At 39.2% G+C, this 24766-nt stretch overlaps 1 protein-coding gene across 2 annotated transcripts; it reads right to left on the bottom strand.

Annotated features, from left to right (window-relative positions):
* Window positions 1-34: 34 nt before the first annotated feature.
* Window positions 35-24766, bottom strand: LOC130575749 (tropomodulin-3-like). 2 transcript variants are annotated; one of them, XM_057369866.1, is made up of 10 exons: window positions 24698-24766; window positions 18382-18569; window positions 16869-17025; window positions 9277-9399; window positions 8575-8664; window positions 7925-8055; window positions 6877-6984; window positions 5289-5432; window positions 4793-4937; window positions 35-3044 (listed from the first exon to the last, which is right to left on the bottom strand). In XM_057369866.1, the coding sequence occupies exons 2-10, from the start codon at window positions 18505-18507 to the stop codon at window positions 3013-3015; spliced, it is 1056 nt and encodes a 351-aa protein (XP_057225849.1). In that variant the 5' UTR covers window positions 18508-18569; window positions 24698-24766; the 3' UTR covers window positions 35-3012. The 2 variants fall into 2 exon arrangements, with proteins under 2 accessions (XP_057225849.1, XP_057225848.1); XM_057369865.1 differs by having other exon boundaries at window positions 18382-18582.

Consider the following 24766-nt stretch of genomic DNA (forward strand, 5'->3'; position numbering starts at 1 on the left):
CTAATAAAAAAAGCAAACAAACAAAACCCCAAAGGCACAACAAGAATACAGTACTTTAATTATCCAAAACTTAGTAACTGTTGTACAATCTGACAGCATATAGTGCTGATATGCTAAAATACCCAATACATGTTTCCCCAATGGAAATCTAAATTGAAGAGTTGTTCGTTTGTAGCTTACAAACGCAGGATTACTCAAGCTGTAAAGAGAGTTAGGCTATTTCTTTAAAATACAAGAGTAAATAGGTWATTGCTCTGAAATACAGGTTATGTTTCCATGCTTAGCTTGGAACCAACMGAATCAATATATGTGGTCATTTGATTTCTGCATTAAGCTTGAAAAATAATCAGTAAGAAAACAGTATCCTTTCGGACAAAAAGACCTTGTGTTTAAGGTAACTGGTCATGGAAGTAATACCACTCCTSCACTCACAATGAAGTCATACACAGGATCTCACCACCCTTGATGACATTAGATCAATGTTCACCTTGCTTGTTGAAAATTTTGAAGATTCCTSACTACAGGCTGAATGTCTTCATTTATTCCAAAAAGGATACATAGTGCAGGCACAAGAGTGATAGCTGTTAACTGTTCCATGCACCATGCCAAATGTCTTGCAAYAATTTGAATGATTAAAGCCTTCTGTAGAAAAAAAACTAAGTTTTCCTTGCCCAGTCTGTCAGGTATCTGTCCTGCAAGCCAACAAGCAGTCAAATTTTCAGCTGCTGTCCACACAGCTAAACCACTGATTAACGACCAATACTATCATCTGTGACAGGACACCTGAGAGCTGCAACTTAAAAGGCCCTGCCTTTGATTGGAATATAAATAAATAAAGAGCCAAACTTGATTTAGTAAAAGTAAGAAAGGAACTTAGGCTATAATTTTCATAATCCAGCCTTTCAATTTTCTCCTTCATTTTCATGTAGGAGATAACTGCTAATTGTGTTAGGTAGTGATAAAACAAGTCATCATAGAATCCTAATACGTGAACAGATTCTGTGAACATGCAGCCCTTCAACAAATGAAGGAAGACATTACAACCTGTTTTTTGACACAAAATGATTATAGTGCCTAGCAAATAAAAAGTAAAGTACAGCTTTAGGCAACTCAGCACATGACATGCTTTGGCCATGTTTATACAGCACTGTCTGTAAAAAGACATTTAACTTGTGACTGTATGCATATTTTATTAGAATGATTTCAAAGTTTATTTCAAAATTAAAAAGTTCTTGAAAATTTACAAAAGCCCAGACCAAAAAAAGCCCTTTTTGTTACTCATCAGAACACTTCTGTTGTTGCGGGATTACAGTAGGTGTAGTCTTTGGTTTTAACTGGATTAATTCCAAAGTGCACATATTTATTTGTAACTCTAACAAAAGACTGATTTAGAAACAGGAAAAAAAAAGGTCTTCCACAAGTATAAACCAGTTATACACATCGTCACTGAAAGCACTATAGTTCAAAGTTCTCTGTACAGTTCCAGCAAAATTTGAAGCCACCTCCACCATAAAGTATGTCTTTAAAGATCCAAAACAAGATTTGCAGCAAATGACAATGTGGGCACAGTGTCAGAGACTTGCTCTGTTTCTGTAGTCTGTAGAACCTGATGCAAGAATCTCAGTCCAACATGTTTTCTACATATGAATGCTCAGAATATTATGATCTTTGGATGAAAACAGTTGTCAGTTGAATTCTCTGTTGCTATAAATACAGCCAAGCCGTCCTTTAGAACATTTTTGTGATCTCAAAGCAAATAGTACAAGACAGTCCAAACAGACCTACACCAAAAAGCCTTTTGATTTTCATATTTCAAAGAAGTATACTGTGATTAGGTACAGAAGCTGAAGTGATTCTTGTTGCCTTATCAGTTTGCTTATAGAATTTTAAACACTTTAATATTACTACACCACAGAGATTTGACACTACATATTGATTAGTTTTTGCAAGTCTTAGGTAGTATTTCAACATGAAGACATACAGAAAATGGAAAAAAACCTTTCTGAAAAGTGTTACTTCGTTAGTAAAAACTGTTAGATTTGTATGACCTACAAATAGTTTAATGTACTGCAATGTAAATCAGTGGTCTTACAGTTAAGGCTGCTTCTCCTGTACAGTTATGCAGAATTTAAAATACGAATGTCCACTTGTAGAGAAATTGATACTTATGAATGTATATAAAAATTTTTAAACAAAAAATATACACTAAATAATGGTGAACACATGAAATCAGTCTTAAAATGCATCCAGTTTAGATACAGAGCAAGACACAGTAATGGGATCCTTTGAAAAACACTTTAAGGAATTAGGTGTAACAGAAAAACTCCCATTTTGCAAGGCTTTTAATTTGGTGTCCTTTTTCTTTTGCAAGGCTTCCACCTTTCTGTTAGTCCCTCTAATCTCTTGGGAGAAGTCCTCTGCCAATTTACTTTTTTTTGGCTTAAAAGAATGTCTTTGAACTTGATCACAGTATCAAGAACTAATAAGAAATAAACCACTAGAATTACAAATAACATTGCTGTGAAAGATTTCAGTGCACATGAACAAAGCTGAACAGCTCTACACAACAAGTCCAGCTGCTGGGTGAAGAATCCCTTATCACTAATGCATTGTTTTCAGGAATATACACATCCCTCCACGTAAATACGCACCCCAGATTTTCTTAGAAACTTTTCAATTGGGTCATTATCTGCCCAATGATCCTAAATGTCCCATTCTTTGACTACAGAATATTATACCATTGATTTGCAATTATATTTTTAGTAGAAAGCACAGCCAAAGTCTTGAAATACAAAAGAAGTTCTTAAAAAAACCCAGTAAAAACTATGGTGCAGAGACTGGCGCAGTTACTGTGTCTCCATCCAAACACCACGCTGCATTCCAGCAGATGATTATATTGCTTTGCTTTAAAAGGAATGGGGTTTCCAGTCTTTTCCCTTCTAACCCAGATCAATGTAGTCCAAGATTGCCAAAGCCCATGGTGCTGACTCCACAGTTTTGACATCAACTTTGCTAAATGTCTCCTTCGACCCTTCTCTTGCGAACTGGAACAAGAGAGACAAAAACAAAAGAAGTTTGGCTATATTAGCATTTTAACAATATTTGTATTGCTTTAACATAAACAGTTACTTTGCCACATGAAGTACCACAAATTAAGGTAGGTAACACTTAGTATTATACAGCATTTTATGCAAATAAGCTGAGCTTATTGCCTTATTCACAAACAGTTGCAAATATTTGCGAGGAAGGACTTGTAGGAAACATTAATAATCTTTTGTGTGGCAACAGGTTTAGCCAGTAGTCTTTTTTTACAGTTTTTTAGTGGTGAATTCAGTTTACATGGCTTCAAAAGAAATACCACAAGAGTTTCACAGTACATCTAACACCATTTATACGTGCACAGATATTAAATTCCAGCAAGCACATCTATATAAGAAGAAAGTGATTGTTTTAAAATCCACTCACTGAAAGCAGGTGGCAGAAGTTACTCATACCTGCTTTCATCAAACTGCAAGAACAGCTGAAAAGAATTTCCAGCCCTAGACATGTCCAATCATGCAGTTAAAAGCAACACCTACACAGACAAAGAAAAGGGAAGTGGTACAACACAGTGTAAGCAAGGAAAAAGGAGAAGATACAGATTTTTTTTAGAAGAAACATACAAAGACAGAAATGAGAAACTTCAAACGTCTCGGTTTCAGTGCTCAATACCCAAGTGGGTATTCAGAGTAATCTTCTCGGTAGCTTCAGGGCTGGAGAGATGAAAAGGGATTTGCAGAAACTTTTACTCGCATAGTCCAGACTAAGAAAGCAAAGGAAAAAAGGCAAGATATCAATAGAAACATAGATTGCCAACAGTCAAACACTAAAAAGAGAACTAGGGAGAGAAGAAACCTTAGAAAGTAGTGAGACACCTGAAGCATTATGACAAAAATCACAACTGGTTTAAAATCTATTTTGAGAATTAAATATGCAGTGTCTGAGTGCCTTCTTATGTCTCTGTGCTCTATTCTACTTACTCCCCCATATCTTTCAGAGGTGCTCTCCTCCACTTTACCTTCAGATCTTTAAACCAAATTCCAATTTCCTATGTTATTCCCTCTAATATATTCCTTAATTACTACTAAACTGCCTGGCCCATTTTCACACTGATGAGAGGTCACTAGAAAGAATCTAAAGCCAAAAGATTTAATTAAACAGTTTTAAAATGCAGTTCTATTTAAATAGATAGGAATTATTTTGTAGTTGATTGCTTCAAGTATTTGACATTGTTATACAAACGATTCCATTCACGTTAATACCAATTTTCTCTAAGAGGCACGGATGGTACTTGTGCATGATCAGAACCATCGGGGAGAGATTACCCAGTTCCAGCTGCTGTACATGACAGGATGCTCAGTTTCCTTGCTTGAGCAATGCCAGTGACATTGGGATACTTGGCATTGAACAGGGTGTCCTACACTGTTAATTTCAAGTATTGCTTTTATAGAATAAATGAATCTTATCTGAATACAACTGAACAAAACTTTTTTTCACTCCCTTTGCCACAACCCACATGAAATTTGAATGCTCTTGTTCTAGACTGTATTAAAACTCTTCAGTTCATGCACCTGAACACCCAAAATAGGGAGCATCAAGCAGCAACAAAAAAGTAGGAGTAAAGCACAGGACAAACCTGAAACTGATCTACCAACCTTGTGCTATCCTGGTTCTGTCAAGGGAGAAGGAGAATAACCAGACACCTTTAAAGCTTGTGCCACACACACATTCAATTAATAATGACAGGTCTTACCCAAATCATTGTTTTTTGTGATAGCTGCAGCTGCCCTAGCTCGAGGTCCCTGTTGTGTGAAATGGTATCCAAATTTGAGGATCTTGGTGTTTTCTTCAAGCATCTTGGCAATTTCTACTTCTGCAGCTGTACCCAGCTGCTGCCTCTGTTAGAATAAAAGATACACAAAGACAACAGAGCTTATGTGTGTTCACCCTGAAAGAGATCAGAATACTTTCCCCATATCAATCAATAAAAACTCAGCTACATTCTGGTTAATTGACTGGGGAGAAGGTCATAAAATACGTTTGTGTATTTGAAAGCAGAAGGAAGCACAGAATTGACCAGGAATCAACCTCAGCTCTATGATTCTGATAATCTTAAGGACAATTATTGAWGGTTTTAAGATAATCAAATGTAAATTATTTGAAGGGTTTATCATAAGCTGTCTTCTAATAATATTCAGTCAGCTAGGACTGCCTGGTTTTAGCTATGGTATCACCACCACCTCACTTACCTGATTATCAATTTTGATCTCTGTCAACGTTTCATTGTCTTTCAGTGCATCAACCAGGGCCAGAATTCCAACTCCAGTGATGAAGTTTGATTCTATGTTTAAACTTTTTAATTTTGTGTTTACTCTCAGCATATCTGCAAGAGCCTTTGAATATAAGAAAGCATCATTAAACTTTTGAATTTTACTGCAGTACCTCACAGGACAGAGCAATAACCACTTCCACTAACTAGTTCCATAGAAGCAGCAAGTTCAGAGATGCAAGGTGTAATGTTGCAAGCTTTCACTTGCTGAGACTAAACTGTATCTTCAGCCAAGCATTATCTACATTCCCTTTTTAAATAGCATTCAGTCAAGAGAAGGCCTGTCTTTCTCTTGTTACAAACTAAAAAGCTACACAGAATATAAATTGTGTGAAATTAGCATATTGGACCAATTCCATTTTGTAAGCCTTGAGAGCACACAATGAGTAATGCAGGCTACTAAGCAAAGGCCAGAGAAAGGGCATTAGTCARCTGAGAGGAGAATTAGATATGGTTAATTTGTAAACAGGAGATCTGACTCTCAAAATGCTTTTGTCTACAGATTTGGTAGGAAGAAGTAAAATTCAAAGCTCTAAGCGCAGTGCCAAGACGTAGCTAACAGCATGTTTATACCCAATGTTTCTTCTGAGAAAGGAAGAAAACAGGAATAGCTAACTGCTGAGTTTACTGTCAGAAAAATCGTGCCCTTTGAATTGTTTTTCTATCAAGTCGCAATACAAACAAAACCAAGAAAACCACACCCGAGAAAAGAAGCTATTACAGATTTTATTACACGTGTTTTAGTCCTGCTGAAAAGAAACTTTTAAATTAACCCCAAACCAAAACTTTCAAATGCTCATGTGTTCATTTAAGGAAGTCTTTCAAATTCATTGTTTTTTCTTCTAATTTGAAATTAAAACAAGTGCAAAGGATTGTCCTGGCAACAATTAGTTTTCTTTTCTTACCTCTTTTTTGCAATTAAGTAAGGTACTGCTTTAATTCAACATAGAAAAAAACAGGACCTGACAATAAATAAGTATCAGTTGTATCAAACTAGATACTTTGACTAGTATTACACTTTATATACCAATGTTTTAAGCCAAACTTTGGTAGCAGGGAGATAGAGAAATAGGTATTTTACAACTTCAACTAAAACTCTAGGTAGCTGAAAGACATTATGGGTATTTTTAAGTCCTCAAATGTGCTTCTCACAAATTAATTTTGAATAAACTACTGGCTACTGGAATGAATACCAGAACTAAACGACTAGGAAAGAAAGAAAAAAAGAAAGGAGGTTAGCAAAATGAAAAATCAGGGGAAGGGACTGGAAAAAAGGATTCTCACTCATCTCACACATCTCAGGCATTTCTGCATATGAAGTTACTAGTAATCATTTACCAATTTGATACAACAAGGATTTGTTAAAGAAAACATACTTTACAGTGCAGCAGAATGGAATAATTTTCACCCCTGAATATTGAAACAGAATTAAATTCAATGCCTTACCACAGCCTTTCCAACCTACTTCCCCTTGCACCCCCCTTAAAACCGTTATCACAAGTACTTACAACAGCAACAGGATCATTGCTTCGGGTGGCTGCCAGGCTGAAATTCTTCACATGTGTGTTGGTTTCTAAGGCTTTTGCAAATTCTTTCAGCGTTGGAATTGGTATGTTCTTGAATTAAAAAACAGCATTTCACTCTCGAGATACACAAGTATCCCCTCCCCCCAACTTCTCTCATTATCTTTTTCTCTTTACAGCAAAAAGCCCTCCAATATTAACTACTGCTGGTCTCCAGCACTCTCACAGTGAAGACCTACCCTAAGATGCAATGGCTATAAGAGTCACCAATTATATAAAGCCATCATTTTACAGTTTACCAGCAACCCAGCTTAAAAGGAATAATTTTAGAGAATTGATTAGGATAGCAARTTTCTCACTTTATTGYATCAAAAACTTTGATCTGTTGCCTTCTTAGGCAGTTATTTTGGCTAGCATTTACCTATCATACAGCATTCATAAACCATGGATTTTATCTTTCCCCTTTAGTAAGGGGAACAAGTAGCCTTGGGCTGCTGGCAAGGCTGTCACTGCTCTCTGCTCTGCAAGTCAGGGGTGCTGCAGTTCTGGTTTCTTTCATGCAAATATACAAAAGCTCATCACGTGTAAAAACACAACTGTTACACTTAGGAGCAGAAGCTGCCCTCACTTCCAACAGCTCTTTTGTACAAGAATCAGAAGGATGTCAGGCACAAATATCACTTTGCTTGCAATAGCAGAAACTGAAAGCCCACTGCTTCATCAAGGACAAAGGATTCAACACAGTAGTTAACTCCATGATAATGAACTGCTGCAACTGCTGCCAACCTGGCAGCAACAGAAATCTGGGCTGCAGTGAGAAAGTCTAAGATTTCTTAAATACACATTTAGCAAAAGAAACCAAGATGGCTTATTGGTTTACCTCCAAGTTCTGAGTTTATACACACTACAACATTTAGCACTAAGATTGCTGGACTTAGGATAAGGCTATCATGCTCTCTGAGAGTGTTTTGTAGCTTCAAGTGTCTTCTACTGAGAAAAAGCAGCATAGTTACAGCAGACTTTAGGTAATTACCTTAATGTTATTTAGATTAACTTCAACAAGACGAGAATCATTATTTTTAATCCTTTGCAGTGTCTCCTCCACATTTGTGGGATTTGGTGGTTCATCAAAAACAGGCAACATTTTTTCACCTTTCACTATATCTGAAAAGTAAGGCATTTAACTGTAATCAAACAGGTTGCATACATTCTTTGTGAATAAATGATACACATACTAAATAGTTACTGTCTTTAAAGATAATTTCATCAGTCTTTATATCTCTCTCCACCCCCCAAAAAAGCATACCATCCTCTCCTGACCATGTTTTCACAAAGTTCAATTCTTTTTCAAAGGTCCTCAAGCCTTTCTGCCTTTTTTTTTTCAGAAAGCACATAGGAGCTGAATTACAAACACGAATATAAAACCTAAAAACCAACACACACAATGCATGCTTACGCGTATTTTGTCACCAAAAAGTGACTTAACTGCAGAGGCCATTTTAGTGTACATATATTTTGATTTCCCGCTTGCCAGAACTCAATTAGCAATGTTATAGGCATAACATTTCCAGACCAAAACTTAAGAGTCTAAAAGAATGTTGGTGCAACAGAAAACAGTTAATGCTATAGTAAGGGTGAGCAGTACAAAGAATTGACTTTCCTAGCACTTGTGTACACACTTACTTGAGAAGCTGTCTTTGTCAACCCCATTACTGCTTCCGACTACATCACAGAACTGATTGTTTGTTATCAAGTTGGACATTCCCAGTATTGCTGTAAAAGGAAAAAAAGAAAAAAAGCAAAATAACATTTTTACTGTTCCTGACTAATTTAGCTCAGATGCAGGGCTCCTTTAAATAAAAAAAAAAAAAACAATATGTTGTACAACATCCAGTTATCAGTACAAAAAGCCATTCAAAATCTCAGTCATTTGAAAAAAAGTAGAAAACATAATTAATTATAGCCACTTCAGTTGATTTTCACATCTTAGAAAGTTCTGACCTCACCAGGTTTGAGCATCAACATTGAAAAGTGCAGCTCAATCACAAAATGAAGCCTCAGGAATAAAGTCACATACCAACACAGTGTTATACACAAGAAAAAACAGTCACACATAAAAAAAAAACCCAGGTTTTTTAAAGGTTTTCAGTTTGAAAATCAGGTACCTTTTGCAGGCCAAAATAATTAACTTCCTCACTAATTATCACAATTCAGCAACAGTGAGATGCTTCAAGCAAACTGGCAAACAAAACCTAGTTTCTATCACAGCTACAACATCCTGTAGTCAGATATATACACTACCATTTTAATTATAGATCTTGCTTGTCTAAATATGTACCAGCCCATTCATACTTCAAAAAAAAAGAAAAAAAAAAACAAACTAACCTGCAAGATCACCTAATTCTGTGTCTGTGGCACTGGTCAAGGCTTCCTCCAGCTCTGGATCAAGAGAGAATTTTTCTTCTGTGAGAGATTGTACAGGCTTTTGCTTGGGGATAAATATTTTCCCTGGAGTAAACAAAATGAAAAGTCTGATGTTACTTTGTATTATATAGCTACTTACCTTTAAAATGTTACGTACTTAAAGAATACACATTACATTAAGTGAATACTAGAAGAACCGTGAAAACGTAGAAGTTTCTTCTGTTGTTGCAACTCAGAGGTGAGGAAAGAGCATAAACAGGAATAAATTTTCAGGAGTCTGGATCATGATTCCAATCTTACTTGTTTTTCCTAAGGATTACAAAGCAACATATACACCTCCATTATAATTTTAAACAGTCTAGAAAGACTGTAAGGAAGATTTAGTGTCACTAGAGAATGGTGAATATCCTCTCAAGGGAGAAAGGAACCCAGGCAGAACTGTAATGTGAATGTGTCACAGAGAGAATATCACAAAATTATCTGAAATCACATACTTGACTGTTCACTGCTGTTTTTACAGCATATAAGATATTTCTGATTTCAGATGTTAACCTCAGTTGTGAAGCAAAACAACTAAAGCTGCTTGAGAAAACCATGGTCTGTGAACAGCACAAAACATGGTAACAGATTTCTCTGCCAGTGACACTGTTTTCTAAAAGGATACTTAAGTCATTGAAGATTCAACGGCAAAAGAAGAACGAGTAATATCACATTCTGCCCCAACTTTTCAGTTATTATAGGCAGGTAATGGGAAAACTTATTTTAGAAGACAGACAGTATAGGCAGAGGTCTGTGTAGCTACCATAATTCCTGCATACACCTTCAGCTGCAAAGTTAGGGTAGGAAATCAGGACATGAGAAAGCCTTTCTAACAGCTCAGCTGTGAATGGTTTAGAACTGGCCCTTCAGAAAAAAAGTCTTCCACTTTGTAAGAGCCAGGAGAGATAAGGGGTGCTTAGGTTCAGGACAAATTAACATGGCAAATAAAAGCTCTTGTACTGATGCATTTGAGAGAAATAGTTCACAACTGCACAACTGTAAATCCAACCTTAACAGTTATTTAAGGTTCAAGTTTTTCAAACTTTCCAAGTTGCCTGAGCTATCAGCAGAAATAGCTATGGGAAAGGGATTCCAACTTCCTTCTGTTATTTCCTGGGGTAGGAAGTGGTGTTGATAATTGTCCAATGACGTCTCAGTCCTAATTCAGGAGCCCACCCTCTGCCATATCCACAGCTACGGAATGTATTTCCACACAGTAATCATCCTCATCCCAAAGTCCCAGTTAGAGATGGTGGGTGGAGTTTAGCATTAGGAGTGACCCAAAATCATGTATTCCATATCTTCTTTAGATTACAGTGGTTTGTGGTTCATTTTCCTTTTAAAGGAAGTTAATGCATTCCCACTAGCACAGATTACAGAGAAGCACATCAGGTTTTTCTCTGACAACACAGTCTGATGACCAAGATCTGTTGCTAGCAACACAGTATTTTTGTTCCTGGGTTGCTATCTCTTTGGAAACTTGTATAAATGGTCATTAGCCATATTTAGAAGCAGAAATTAAACCTCGTTACATAACTGTATTGATTCCAAACAGTAGTTAAGTGCAGCTGACATGCATTACCACCCATACCTCAGCTTTGATGGACAATGCCAAAAAAACTGTTGGTGGTGACTCAGGATTAAAAGAAAACATTTATAAATTGAAGGCTAATGTAGCAAATGTTTCAGGTTATTTTGATAGAATTGATGCAGTACATTTCTATAATTTTATTTTACCAGGAACACCTACTGGGAAGAGATTAACCTTCAACTTAAATTGCAGCTTTTAGAAGATATGCAAGAATGTTTGACAATGTTTTCATTGAACCATCAAACACTCTGAACAGCACATACATAATTTAAAGCCTTTCAGTAGCTATGTTTGTGTTATTTTCCTTTGGTAATACGGCCTAATAAAAAGGTAAGGATTTTGGAGTACAAGGAAGGAGGACCATGGGATCTGAGCATCTGAGCCTTTGTTTAGCCATCCTATTTGCAGCATCAGTGCTGCAAGAAGAGAGCAGGAGAAAGAAACTGATCTTAATTAAAAGCAACAATGTATTGCAAAAATGTATTTTAACCTAGTGCAGCCTTCTGTCAGATTCATCCCACAGTGCTCACAAAAAAATGAACTATTTTTCCTGATGTTGCTTTTCAGTAATCCTTAAATTCAGAGTTTAGGAACATCTGGTTCTAAACATTTGCTTCCTAAGAGTAAGACTAAATTTATCCATACATGCCTGACTCATTAGAAAACCTAAAGAGAGTGGGAAGTATATTCAGTTATTAATAAAGAAAAAATGTTAAGAGCCACTGCCCTCCCGAAATGTTCACTGCAGCCAACTCCAGTCACATGAGCTGGGTCAGGAGCAGTTTTTGTTATAAAACAGGTCACACCCTTATGTACATAATTTCTCATTCATTGGCTTCATCTCGTTCTAGACTGGAACWCACAGGTTTACAATGCACATATTAAAGCAGGTCCTTCCCTACTCCTCATTTCTAGTAAAGAAGTTACTTCCAGAAGGGTAAGACCCCTGTGTCTCCGGGGACAATGATCTAACTCAAGGCCTGCCGCCAATAAGTTCAGCAAGTCCCCTCCCCTCCTACTAATGCAAGCTCTATATAAAACCAAAAACCACTACACATCTGTGTAGCCCAGGAGATGTGCAGCTTGCCTGGCCCTCAAGTGGAACATTTCCAAATAGCAGGGATTTGATTACATGAAGGAACATGACATCTCCTTTTCAGTCAGCCAAGATACCGCAAAGATTAAGCAATCCAACATGAAGAGGCAAATTTCAGGGATGTTCACATCATTTTTGCAATAATTATATAGGCAAGTCTTCTGTGCCTTTAAGCTAACATGCTAGATGATGCACACCCAGGATTAAGTCACAGGTCTCCTCTGCTACAGAATGAACTTTCAGTTCCAAGTTTCACAAAATCATATTGATCTAAAGGCAGGAACATTGGGTGGCATTCATTGAAGTGCCCTGGACCTTTGCTACACAGATTCAGTATTTAAGGTGGGACACAGTATTTTTCAGAAATCAGGACTGTTCACTGGGACCATGCACTGCACATTGCTGGTATTATTCTCATGTTCCTCACAGTCCTACCCCACACTAACAGGAGCAGGCAGCCACACCCTGCGTAGCAGAAGAAAGTCTAAAATCCACTTTGGGGTAGTCCATTTAGGGAAACAAACCATGTACTACTGAGGACAACTGAATACAAGCTTTTCTCATCAGTGACTTCATGCGGAAAAGTGAGTAACATCTGATGTACTCTTTACAACTTAGGTTCCTTTAAACTTTCCTTAGTTCAGAAATTTATATAATTCACACTTCATAAATCTCTGGTTCTCTGGTTCTTACCATATGACAGACTTAGGTTCATCAATTCACTTGTAAGCACAGTTTAACACTAATGTTTTTGATTCAGCTTACAAGTGACTTCCTCAGTGTTTTACTGCAGAAACAGAGCTGTTATCTGCTATCTGATTACAGGCCACATCACAGTGAATTAGAAAACTGTTTTACATTAAGGCTGGAGTATCACATGTTATTTTGTTCTAATGCTCTTGTATGGACAATGTCAATTTGACAAGCTGTTTCTGCAAAGCTTCTACAGGATATTAGATTGACTTCACAACATGTAACACACTTCCTTTAAAGACTTCCAAGTGATTCAATGGCAAACAGAGAACACAGCATCCCAAATCCTGCTGCAACAGAAGGCAATGGTGACCTAGAGCAACAACTGAGCAGAATGCCAGCAAAGGAACTTGGGCCAGGTGGCTGCAGTTTCATTCTGTTTTCTGGGTGATAGAGAAGGGGGAAAAAACCAAACCAAACCAAACCAAACCAAACCAAACCCAACCCCACCAAACCAAACAATAAAACTATAGTTGCATGAATGCAAATCTACACAGAAGAAACACACCCCGGCAGGAATACAAAGGGAAAATTGGAAGAGAAAGCCACAATTAGGAGAGTGCAAAGGCTAGAAACACAAAGCTTAGTTCAAATAATACTTTGCTAATGCCTTGTACTGTACAGTACAAAGTGCATTACAATTTCAGATATGTTTTTTATCTCAGCTGCAATAATTCTCTTCTTTTGCTGTTCCAAGAGAAGGGGGGAGGAGGAGGATGAGCATTGGTCAGACTTGGTCAGATGAGTGGRACACACTTGAGGGCAACAGCCTTCAGTGCTGAAGCCTTGCTTCACTGTTTGGATGAGAGATCCTTCTCCTTGCAGTATGCCTTGTAAAATCTTTATGACATACTTACATACGCAGATTGAGACAAAGCTAGTTTTGTTGCAATTATTACCATATTGGTCTCATRAATCTCTTGAACAATGGCTTACTGTATGGTTCAACACTTAATTGGAACAGAATGTGACTTAAATCATTAAACAGTGTTTTAAAATAAAGTACGTTTTTAAGGATGCTTTCAGAAACAAAATCAAGGCACTGGGAAAATGAAACAGARCATAATTTAGGGACTGTTAAACTTCACATTTCTTTAGCACTGTTCATCTCACTATAGCAGGACACTTTACATTACTTCAGATCTTCCACATGCACAAAACAAAGAAGTAGTTCTAAAGACCTGGAGAAATTACATCATCTATCACTGAAAAAGCAGCAGCATTGTTTTAATAACATGTTACCCCAAAATTAGGTACTTGGGACATCTGAAAGAGAGTATTTTCCTTTACACTCTAGTAGGGAWACAAGGTTACCAGAATCAGTAGCAAGACAGGATATTTAAAATTAACCTAGGGTAAGCTTCTTTGATTAATCTGCAGACCAAATCGCTATGCAGGACATCAGTTCTACTAAAATAGAAAAAGGAAAGAGAAGGATAGATTTTCCTCTTTTTACTCCATGAAATGAATAATTGGAACAAGTTAGAGCAACAAGACCAGACAGGGACACAGAAATATTTTAGCAAATTCTGACCTGAAAATGGCACCAAGAAAACAGCTGGGGTTCCAATCCATCCTTCTCCTCYCAAAACCTCCAGAACTGAAGGTTATACTTGTCACTTTTCTCCTGAATTAACAGGAGAGTWAGGCAAGATTTTCACCCACAACTTGCTAGTTTCTCCATAACACATTTTTCTAGATTATGTGAAAAATTAAAAGACAGCTCAGTGGTTTGYTCATCTGTTTTAATATTAACAAAAACCACATTAGGATACAAGCCCCCTCTAGATAAAAAGCATCCTACACAAGCATTAAGCTTTGCCCCATGCCCTTTCCAAGTTCCACATCTACATAAATATCATKATTTCTTGATTTAAAAGAATAAGTTATGTACATTTGCCATTTTTGTGCAAAATAGCAACAAACGTGGCAGCACATCAAAGTTGAACMATAATATTTTCATGAGGGGAAAAAGAAAGGTTATCCCTCACCTACTACAACATGAGCTTGACCTTCCTGCCTTCCTTCCCATTTAACAGAGCATCATTTTGCATACTAAACATTTGTTACCACATCTTCAGTTTTAATGAAAGCAATCTACATTTCACTTTTCATATTATTTTCTCTTCTTTTATGGCACTAAAAGAAATGATAGAAGAAGTCACTAGATAGTAACTTTTTTTTAAAAGACATGGGAAATTTCACTAACTAAACTGGTATGACTCATTGCAACATGCAGACAGGCTATTTAGTAATACTTCATTACATAAAGGAAATGACATTTGATCTTTCTTAACCCAGATTTGCGTTACAGCTGGACCCTTCTGTTTTTCTACATGATGCTCAAATATTTTATCTACCCAAACAAACACATGTGCTGTGCATGTAGACATCAGCTGACTTTAAAGAACCAYCTATGTGAAAGAAGAACTAGCTAATACTCAGTACAAACGTGGTATTAGCTAGTGCACATCTTGCATGGCCAGCCCCACTCCCTGAAGGATAGTGCACAGGATAGCTGAGATGTGAGGGATTCCCCAATCACCTATGAGCCCCAAATACACTGGAATCAATCACAACCATCAGTCTGTCTCCAACACACACTGGCAAATCTGCCAGGCAAGCAGCAGAAGCAGGGACAGTCAAACACAGCATGAACAGGTCCTTGCCTGCAGCAGAGGCTCCATAAAGGTACTCCTGCTATGGGCACCTTTGCCTTGTACAGGCAGTATATTGCAGTGTCCTTAACTTGGTTACTCCTACAGATTCAGTCACCAAACTCCTGTTCTCCTGTCAGCAGTGTCACAGTTACCACTCAACAAAAGTGGTGTTGAACTACAAAGTAAGGCAAAAAATACTGTGTGAAGGAAGTACATCACACACAGGGCAGTCATGGTAAAATCACAATCTATTACTTTAAGAGGAGAAGAGACACCAGCATTGTCAGGTATCTGACACAGGCAGAGAATATGCAAATACCCCCAACAAAATTTTCACCAAACAGACTGCACAATCATACAGACAAACTCAGTAGATGAATGAAGACTCAGTTTTGAAATAAGCAGTGATTCACACCAGAGAATTAAGTAGAATTGAAGGGTTTCAAACCCTTAAGAAAAGAGAAGCCTGTTCATCTTGAGCAGCTGGAATACAATTTAGCAAACAATTTACTGAAGTTTGGTGCAGCAGATCTGCCCTGCTGCTGGGGAAGGTTCACATGAGCCAGGACTCAAAAGCAGCACTCAAACACTGTGGTGACACCAAAAACCTGCACAGGTCTGTCCCTAACCAGTAGTGCTTTGTAAGGCACAGCAAATTTGGGGAATCCTGATTTGGGGGAAAGAAATATTCTTACAATATCTAAGAAGACCATTCCTCTTTGGTTTTCTTCTGAAGAGGAAAATGCTTCCCATCAAGTCTATGAGAATACTAGATCCAAAGCAAAGATTTAAAAATCCCAAGTTAATAACATCCACAGTTTTCAGACCACAAACCAGTGCTAGATTTCAAAACTTGTTGTGATGTTAACTATGTAATTAGTTAGTAGTAACTATGCAATCTTATTAAATCTTTCAGTTTAATAAGGATACTAGAAAAACAGCATGACTGCATACACCACTTGTCTGGCCTTGTCAGCCTACATCATCTTTGAACATTACCGAGTGTCTGCCACAACAYCATGCAACTGCTATTTTTCTAATCCAACGCAGTGTTACCAAGGTTGCTGTCTGTATTCAGCACAAGGCATAAGCCACAGGCACAATGACAGCATTTGTTATTATTGACACAAAACAGAGTTGGCTCTTACACTGAGGACACCATGCCCATCAGAACTTTGCAATCTATGATAAAATCTCTGAGTCTTATTTCCTTCCTGTGCTACACACAAAGAGCACAGCAGCCCCAACGGCACAAATGCCTGAACAGGAAGCCTCCTGGCCCTGCACATTTGGAAACGCTGCAAATTAAAAGCATTAGAGCTGCCAGTGCTTCAATCAAATTCGGTTCACAGTAATTCTGTCTTGTCCACCTCAGAGATTTCATAAGCACTTTCACCGGAAAGGGTGGTGTTACCTTTCTTTTCTCTTGTAAAAGGCACATAGTCTTCCCTGTCCTGGTACTCCAGAGCCTGCTTCTCTAAATACGCCAGGAGCCGTTCCCTGTCAAAGGGACCCGAGGCCTTTTTGGCAGTCTGGTCTTTCTGCCGGAAGCCTGCAGGCAGGAGCGCATTCTGCAAAACAAATGCAACAAAGAAGAATAACTTAGAAAGTCTGGGTGAACACCTGCTTAGTATCATTTCCCTCTTCCTTCTCTCTCTCTGCAAGGTTCAACCCTGATACATCATCTTCTGTAGGCAATCTTTGATCCCCTGGCAACTTCCTTTTTTGGGGGCAGGGAAGGACACAAAGTAATCTAGACATGGAGAATATAATGAAAATGTAGCACGCTGCACTCTCMGTWGGATCRAAGCAATTCTGTAGYAAAATRAATCCCAGMACTCAATTTRCCAGWTACTGTGCATTTCTTTGCTARAATCAGCACTGTTTAAATGAGCAGYAKTAAATAAAACTCATCTATTTACAGTTTAGACATTCAGCAACAGACCACTTCCTCTGTCACTTACACCTATATGTTTTTAAGCCTTTAAGACAACTTACTCTACTATTACATGGCATTTAACACAGAGTATTTCCATTTTTGACCTGATTCAAGGTGGAATGTTTCTATGATATCAACATATTTCAATTAAAGAGAAAAAAAAGGATGTTAATACAGAAAGGGCAGAATGTATAGGAAGTCAGACTGACATGAATGACAACTTTGCCTGTTCTCCTCTGTCAAAATGTCCATAAAGCTAAAGGCAATTAAAATATTAGTAATATCTTACAGTGCCACAAAATAGGCGATCATAAGATTCTGAATCAATCCCTGAGCATTAAGATTAAACTAATCCTCATACTATTTAAGCAAAAACAGAGAACCATGAGGTGAAAACACAAGTCTTGGAGTCTGATATCAGTTGCAATATCTGTAGAGAACAACTCAGTTCTTTATAACAGAAAGCCATAATACTACTTTTTCAATAGCCCATGCTGACATAATCATTCAGCACCTTAGTAATTACTTGTCTTCTCTTCACAAAGTCAGTATGAGGACAGGAATAGATATAAGCTACCAGATACACGACCAGGAATCATTAGAAGAGGTTGGCACCCTCTCACTCCCATCAAACTCCAAAGACAGAAATAATAAAACAAACATGGATGCAAAATGTCTGTTTATCAGACAGCACTGGAAGCAGGAAAGTTAAACAAGCATTTCTAAATAAACTTTCTTTTCAAGAATATGAACAACAGCAATTCTTATTTATAAATAAATCTCAGAAAACTCCTCCCAACTATCCCTTCTTCCCTTCTCCTTTATTGCAGTTGCATCCACCTTACCAACAGGAAATAAACATTATGTACACATATATCTGTGAGAACATCAGCAGGCTATGAAAAGCATATTGTACAAAGTCTTAACTTATTTTAGACTAGTTATGGAACAAATAAAAGAAGTTCAACGTCTCTTGGCTAATGCCTACCTCAGGGTCAAGATCATCTAAAACAGTTTCCAGTTGTTTCAGCTCTTCTTCCGAAAGTTTGCCAAGAATTTCATCCTCATCGAGATCTTTGTACTTGTCCAAGTCCTTTCGAAATGGGAGGGTCATGACTTCAGCAGCAGCAAGTTGCTCAAASGCTTCAAAACCCAAGTCTTAATTCTTAAACAGATCTACGAAAAAAATCTAAAATAAATAAGCAAAGTTAAGGTAAATATCCCAACTACAAAGCATCTTCAACCTCCATGTACATCTGTGAAAGGAAAGCTTTATCACCCAGCATTGGTATCTGTTGTTCTAGAGCTGACAAGGAGCACCTGGAAGCTCTCACCCTTTTYGATCAGAACGAAGTCAGTTCTTGACAAGAGCTCCAAGGCTATAAATCCCACAGAGCAGGGCATATYGTAGGGCAAGAGGGAGGAGGCATACCAACTATACCTACTGTTTAGGAGTCCAATTAATGCCATCATTTTTTACAAATAATGCAGCCAAAAGAAGAGGTAAGATGCTCTACATTTATTGTTACTGCAGCAGCTCAAGGGCACTTAAGGATAACTTCATTATAAACAAGGTAATTGGTTATTACTGACTCATATCCCTGCATATTACCTACTGAGGAAACAAAGGAAGTTCTCCTCCAAGTTAATTATAGCACTACCATCGAAGCAACATTCTGTTCTGTCCAAGGAAAATTACAATACSTTGATGAAAAGCATAGGAAATACAGCTCCTAAGTGGCAGCACTCCAGTCAATCCTACTACCATGAAAAAATAACAATAATAATACATATAAAATTAAAAATAAAGAACAAACTGTGACTGGTCACTAAATATGACATTCAAAGGAAACCAGGGTCSTTTAAAAATGTACAGTCTATACAGCACTTCTCACAAGGAGAGTGCAGGAAACCTTTTTTCTAACATCCACAATTTTGGAGCATTTGTCTTGGATAAAACAGTTTGCCACAGCAGCATTCAAGCAGACAAGTTGTTTCCTCTCATTTTTCTGACAGAASTTCTAGGATTTTCTTTTTGTCCAGCCAACCTCTTGCTTCAAGTAGACCACATAGACAAAAAAAAAGTAACTTTAATAATTCTCTGTAGTAAGCAAGTGAGTCCATAAAGTATTTGGGGAGCAAAAGCTAAATCSATACATTGAAGCCCATTTGTTTCCCTAAACCCTTTCTTGGCTCTATAGAAATACCCAACACAGACCAGACACAGAGCAAAAGTTACTTTTTCTCCAGTAACCCCTATTCAAGCACAGATGCTCACACCACATATAATAGTGCATTACTTCAAATCCACACTTACACTGTCCTTCAAAACCAGATCAATTTAGTTATTGTCTCTTAAGTAACAGCAAAAGGCAGGCTGTATATACATACAGTCTATACCATGGAATCCTGCATAGAGGATTCCTCCATCTCAGTTGTTTACATCCAGAAAGGTCTCCCTGGCTGCCACAGTTACATATGGTGACAATTTAATTCAGCGACACTAAACAGACATGAGCACATTAAGGGTCATCCACACTATTCAGCCAAGTGTACCTGTAAAGTAAATTTGATTTTAACAATTGCCTTTGCAAGAAAGGTGAACTTCCAGGTCCCACCAACATCTGCATCTAAATGAGGAATATATTTACAGCCATTAATAGGATGTCTGCTTTTAAAAAAAAAATGTTGCTGATATAAGTACCAGAGTTTACTTGTGACCTACRGTTGACACTGATGGGATATAATTCCAAAACTGAACTACCAACTTATGCAAGGTTCTCTCAAACATAAAAAATCACMGGAGGAACTCTCAATTTCATGGGAAATTACACCAAAAGAAACTGTCTAGGTTCCTCTGAACTAAATCAAATCATGCTGGAAGAGCCTGGATGTTTTTCAAGGGCTACAGAGCTAGGAACAACCCAGTTTAGTGGCTGCAGAAAATGCAGAGGGTAGCACACTTATGTTTTCCTAAATTCCAGAAGTAATTAAAGGAGTGACTGTAGCCTGCAGAGCCACCTCCTACAATTTCCATAGTCTGGCAGTATTTGTTTCTCCAGGTGCAAACAGCTGATGGACAATTAGCTGATGCCACACAATCTGCATGTGAACTTCTCATTCCTGGAGCCTTAATGTTCTGCCCTTCCTTACAGTTCAAGCCACTACACAGTATCACAACACAAAAACATTTCCTGCAGATGATTACGCAGCACTATTTGTGACCAGGCTGCRCCATCTGACCCTGCCTCAAGACACTGCTATTTACCACATTTCTGCATGTCCATTTGCATTCAAMTATTAAAAGATGTAGTTTTAACAGGTAATTATAAGGAGCAGAATGGTTAGCAAGCTGCAGAATAATGCTGCCCTTACTCTGACAGAGACTAGCACTGCATAACCATCCATAATCTACATGAAGGCTGTATTTCCTCTCCATTAATTACTACAAAATGCTGTCATCCAGAATTAATTACCTTTTATTTACTGCACTGGGATGTTTCATATTGGAAAACTACTCATCCTTTGTAATACAGTAATTAATTTTGAGGTCACAGCCCTCAGTCTCACTTGTYTGTATATGACCAAAGAAGCCACATCAAAATCCCCTGGGACAGTGCTCGCTCACACACAGACTAAAGTGAAAAATAAAGCAGTAGAACCAAAAAGCCCAGTTTCTCTAACTGAGGCTTCACCTCAGCAAGAAGTGAAACACATGTGGCTTGGCAAACACAAATTTAAAGTTTTGGACAGATTTTCCAATACCTATCAAAGGTATTTTTTACAAAATATGAAAGCATCCTTAATGTGAGACACCTTTAAATGTTATGGTGCTAGCACTGGTTAGCACATCTATAGTACACTGAGATTGCTTGGCAACAACTCTCAGAAACATTCCCTACAAAAGAAAACACAGCATATGCAACACTTGCATATAACAYGCTAAAAATCAGGTTTTAAAACATGGTGTCAGGAATTCTCATTGCCTAAAAAGGGCATAAAGGCCAGCTGAAGCYCTAATCTAATCAAACAAGCCCTTCACCTCCCATGAAACACACTTGGTACTCTACTTGCTTTCCATCACTAGCTGTAGCAGTTCAGCAYAGAGACACGTGCACAACAAACTACAAGCTCTTAGAAGGAGCAGTTACTTAGTCTGTGAATATTTGTGGCACGTTATATTTTTACACATATGTACTTATGATCTTACTGCCAAATCACAGGCAAAACTGTAACCATCAGTTTTGGCTTTACAAACACTTTGCCCTTTTTTGATGAGAACTAGTTTACTTCTAAGTATCCTTCTTAACTTTACCATGAAAACTACTGGAAGAGCTAGTATTCTTTTTCAGACATATAACTAAAAGGTAAAGTCCTTTCACTCCAGYAACTTCAGAGTCACCTAAGAAACATTTAGGGGAGATGGACAGAAAGTCATCGCTACCAGTCCATCTGTTTGTTAAGCAGAAGAAAAGCTGAAAAGTCAGAAATTAAAAATTCTGCTGGACATAACCAAGAAAAAAAAGATCTTGCCATAATTCCCTCACCTGAGAAATCAATGAAGAACTAAAGAAATTTTAAAAAGAGAAGTAACTGTACTTTATACCATTTTATAATCATCTGAATCATCCCTTGAAAGACAGTCAATCAACTTTCATACACATCTTATCCACAAGTTAGAATTTTTTGTTTTCTTCTCTGCTCTCTGAAAGTATATTTTTAAAATGCTCTTCTCTCTGAAAGTATGTTTTTAAAATGCAAAAGATTCTAAAAATAGCAAGGTTCCAATTTTCTTTTAAACTCCACCCTCCCCACAGCCCMAACTTAYATTACATTTAAGAACACAATTTTTMGGGACCCGAACAGAAGAAACTCTTTAGATATAACTTGTCCACAGGAAACTACAGTGTTGTTAAAGTACACTGTAAATGGCTTCCATGACTTGGATTTTAAAATAGAARCAACATCATGAAAAACAAACTGAGCTGCGTTTGGCCAGCACATTTGCAGAGTTCACTTTAATCTAATTTGTTCCTCTCAAGCCTCCTTCCCTCCAGCCTCTGGGTGAACCCGACCTAGAGCAGGGGGGTCTGGAGCAGGGGGGTCTGCAGGGCTGTCAGCATTCCTGCACCACTCAGGGCCCCAGACMATCCCAGCTGCTTGGAGGAGCCTAATCTGAGCATTTCCCCAGGGAACCCCTGCRATGGCAACGATTTCAGTTTCCAGTGTGCAAAATTATACAGAACCACTTATGAAGAATGTGCTGCACTTGAAAGAGCTATCTTTACTTACCAAAGCTAGGAGAAAAATGAGTAAATATAAATATTACTGTAATTCCAGCAGGTTCCTTAGGATATTTTTGTAATGCCTTGTAAKTCTGCTGAAGAGCCCAATGCTGCCTTTCTTAGCAGGAAGCTTTCAGAAACCCACCTAAACCTTCCAAACTGCCAGCCCAGGGTAGGATACAGGGAACCGGGGGAACCAGCAGACATCCCCCAGCCCAGAGCCTTATGGAGCCGGCAGATGGCAGCTCGTCTTTGCCTACACTTCTCGTCAGGGTAAATTGTGTTTTCCAGGCAGGAAGACACAGCTGTTCTGGGCTATTTTCCTACAAAAGCAAGCTCAAGGCTTCATCCTGTTCAAAGAGACAATTCATTAAGCTTTATACATGGCAAACGGAGCTTTCCAAACTTCACATTTGTCCATACAGTGACCCAGACAATTACTGCAGAGTAACCACACAGACCATGAAGAYCCTTCCATAAGGAAGGAAATCTGAACACATCTGTGTTTCCAGCTCCTGCCAGCTCCTCCTCTGTATCAGAGGGCACCTGCAACCAAAGCCCACTTTGCTCTTTTATACTGTATGGAACTGGGAACAGTGGCATAGAACTGGGACACAGCTCTCTTGCAGACAGGGCACTCTGAGTGACAGCTAAGCTGACAAGTTGGCATTGTCCCATAAAAAACTTATTCCTGTGTGCCTGTTCCTGAAAACTAGTCACCCMCACTGCAGGGCTAGATGGACATACCCAGCCAGCTCATGAAAAGGCAGGGGTGACAGGGCCAGGAGCCCCAAAGACTGTATTTGGCAAGCTGCACAGGGCAGTGCACAGAATTGGCAGCAGTTCAGCACACCCATCCCCATGGCACTTCCAGGCATGCTCACCAAACTTGCTGCAGGGCAGGTGTTACAGTCCCAAGTAAACACAATACTGGGATAAGATAAAAATCCCAGATGTCCTAAGAAGTTCCTCTGTCAGAAATCACTCTCSTTGTCCATTCCCTCTCCCCTTATGCAGGGTAGCATTACCGAGTMGGGAGTTACTCACCAGCAGCATGAGTGATGTTTAGGCATTTTTTTTTTTTTTTACAATACTTGAATGTTTTTCCAGAGACCCACTGCCCAGGTACAGGGCATACTGCCTGCTGGTGTTTTAGTCAAAAAGAAACTTTAGATGCAAGTTACCTGAACGTTCATTGAAACTTTCAGTTACTTTTTTATCAATTGCAGAGAAGTAGCGAAACTTACAAGGCTGGAACAGGACAGCAGAAGAAATTTACTCCATTCACATTACATTACTTCAGGAAAACTCCTGAGTACAACTCGTGTCAGGTTCTCCCTTGCATCACTGGCTGCWTTTCAAGCTCTCTCCACTCATGAGGATTGAGCCAATACATTACAGCAAATTTAAAGCACAAGGCAAACTCTCTAGAACATCACTTACTGCTGTACCCACAGAGAGCCGGGCTCTCAGAACAGGCCCCCGAAAGCTCCCCGGCCCGGTGTCGGTGCACCGAGTGCACCCCGCCCCGGAAAGGCAGCCCTCCGTCACGGACTGCGGGGACCCGAGCGCTGTGCGAGCCGTGGAAATCACATGGAGCAAATCGAAAGAATTACGGGGGGCAAAGCTCCAGGCATAGTCCCCAAAGTCTCAGTTTTCGGGCTCACCAGCGGAGCGGGGCGCTGGCTGAACCCCCTACCGGCTCCGCACCTGGGCGCACCCGCAGCTCCCACCGCAGGAGGCAACCGAGCCAGGAACCGCCTTGGGACCGACCGCCGCCCCGGCCCGACCTCCCCACTGCCCAGCACAACAGGCGCTCCGGGCCCCCGTGAGCCGCCGGGGTCCGACCGGGCGGCCGTCGACCCAGCCCCGTCTTCCTCCTCCCGCCCCTCCCGGCGCGCCGCGGCACTGTGTGGAGGGCTGCCCCCGGCCGAGCCGAGCCCGGCTCTCTCCCCGCGGCACAGCCAGCACCCCAATACCCCGGCCCCGTCCCGGCGCCCCGCGGCCGCTCCCCCTCACCCTGGCGGCCGCCGCTCCCCGCTCGCCCAGCCCGACAGCAGCGCATGCGCGGGGAGCCGCGGGGACAGG

This window comes from Malurus melanocephalus, unplaced genomic scaffold, assembly GCF_030028575.1.
Source record: "Malurus melanocephalus ecotype Western Australia unplaced genomic scaffold, MMel_1.1 scaffold_116, whole genome shotgun sequence".
In the NCBI taxonomy this organism is placed as follows: Eukaryota; Metazoa; Chordata; class Aves; order Passeriformes; family Maluridae; genus Malurus; species Malurus melanocephalus.

Excerpts from the sequence above, each read along its gene's own strand:
- LOC130575749 (XM_057369866.1), bottom strand. The coding sequence starts at position 18,507 with ATGACCCTCCCATTTCGAAAGGACTTGGACAAGTACAAAGATCTCGAT. Across the intron at positions 5,433-6,876 it reads GCAATGATCCTGTTGCTGTT|GCTCTTGCAGATATGCTGAG; the intron begins GTAAGTACTTGT and ends TTATATTCAAAG. Across the intron at positions 3,045-4,792 it reads CACAAAAAACAATGATTTGG|TTCGCAAGAGAAGGGTCGAA; the intron begins GTAAGACCTGTC and ends CTCTTGTTCCAG.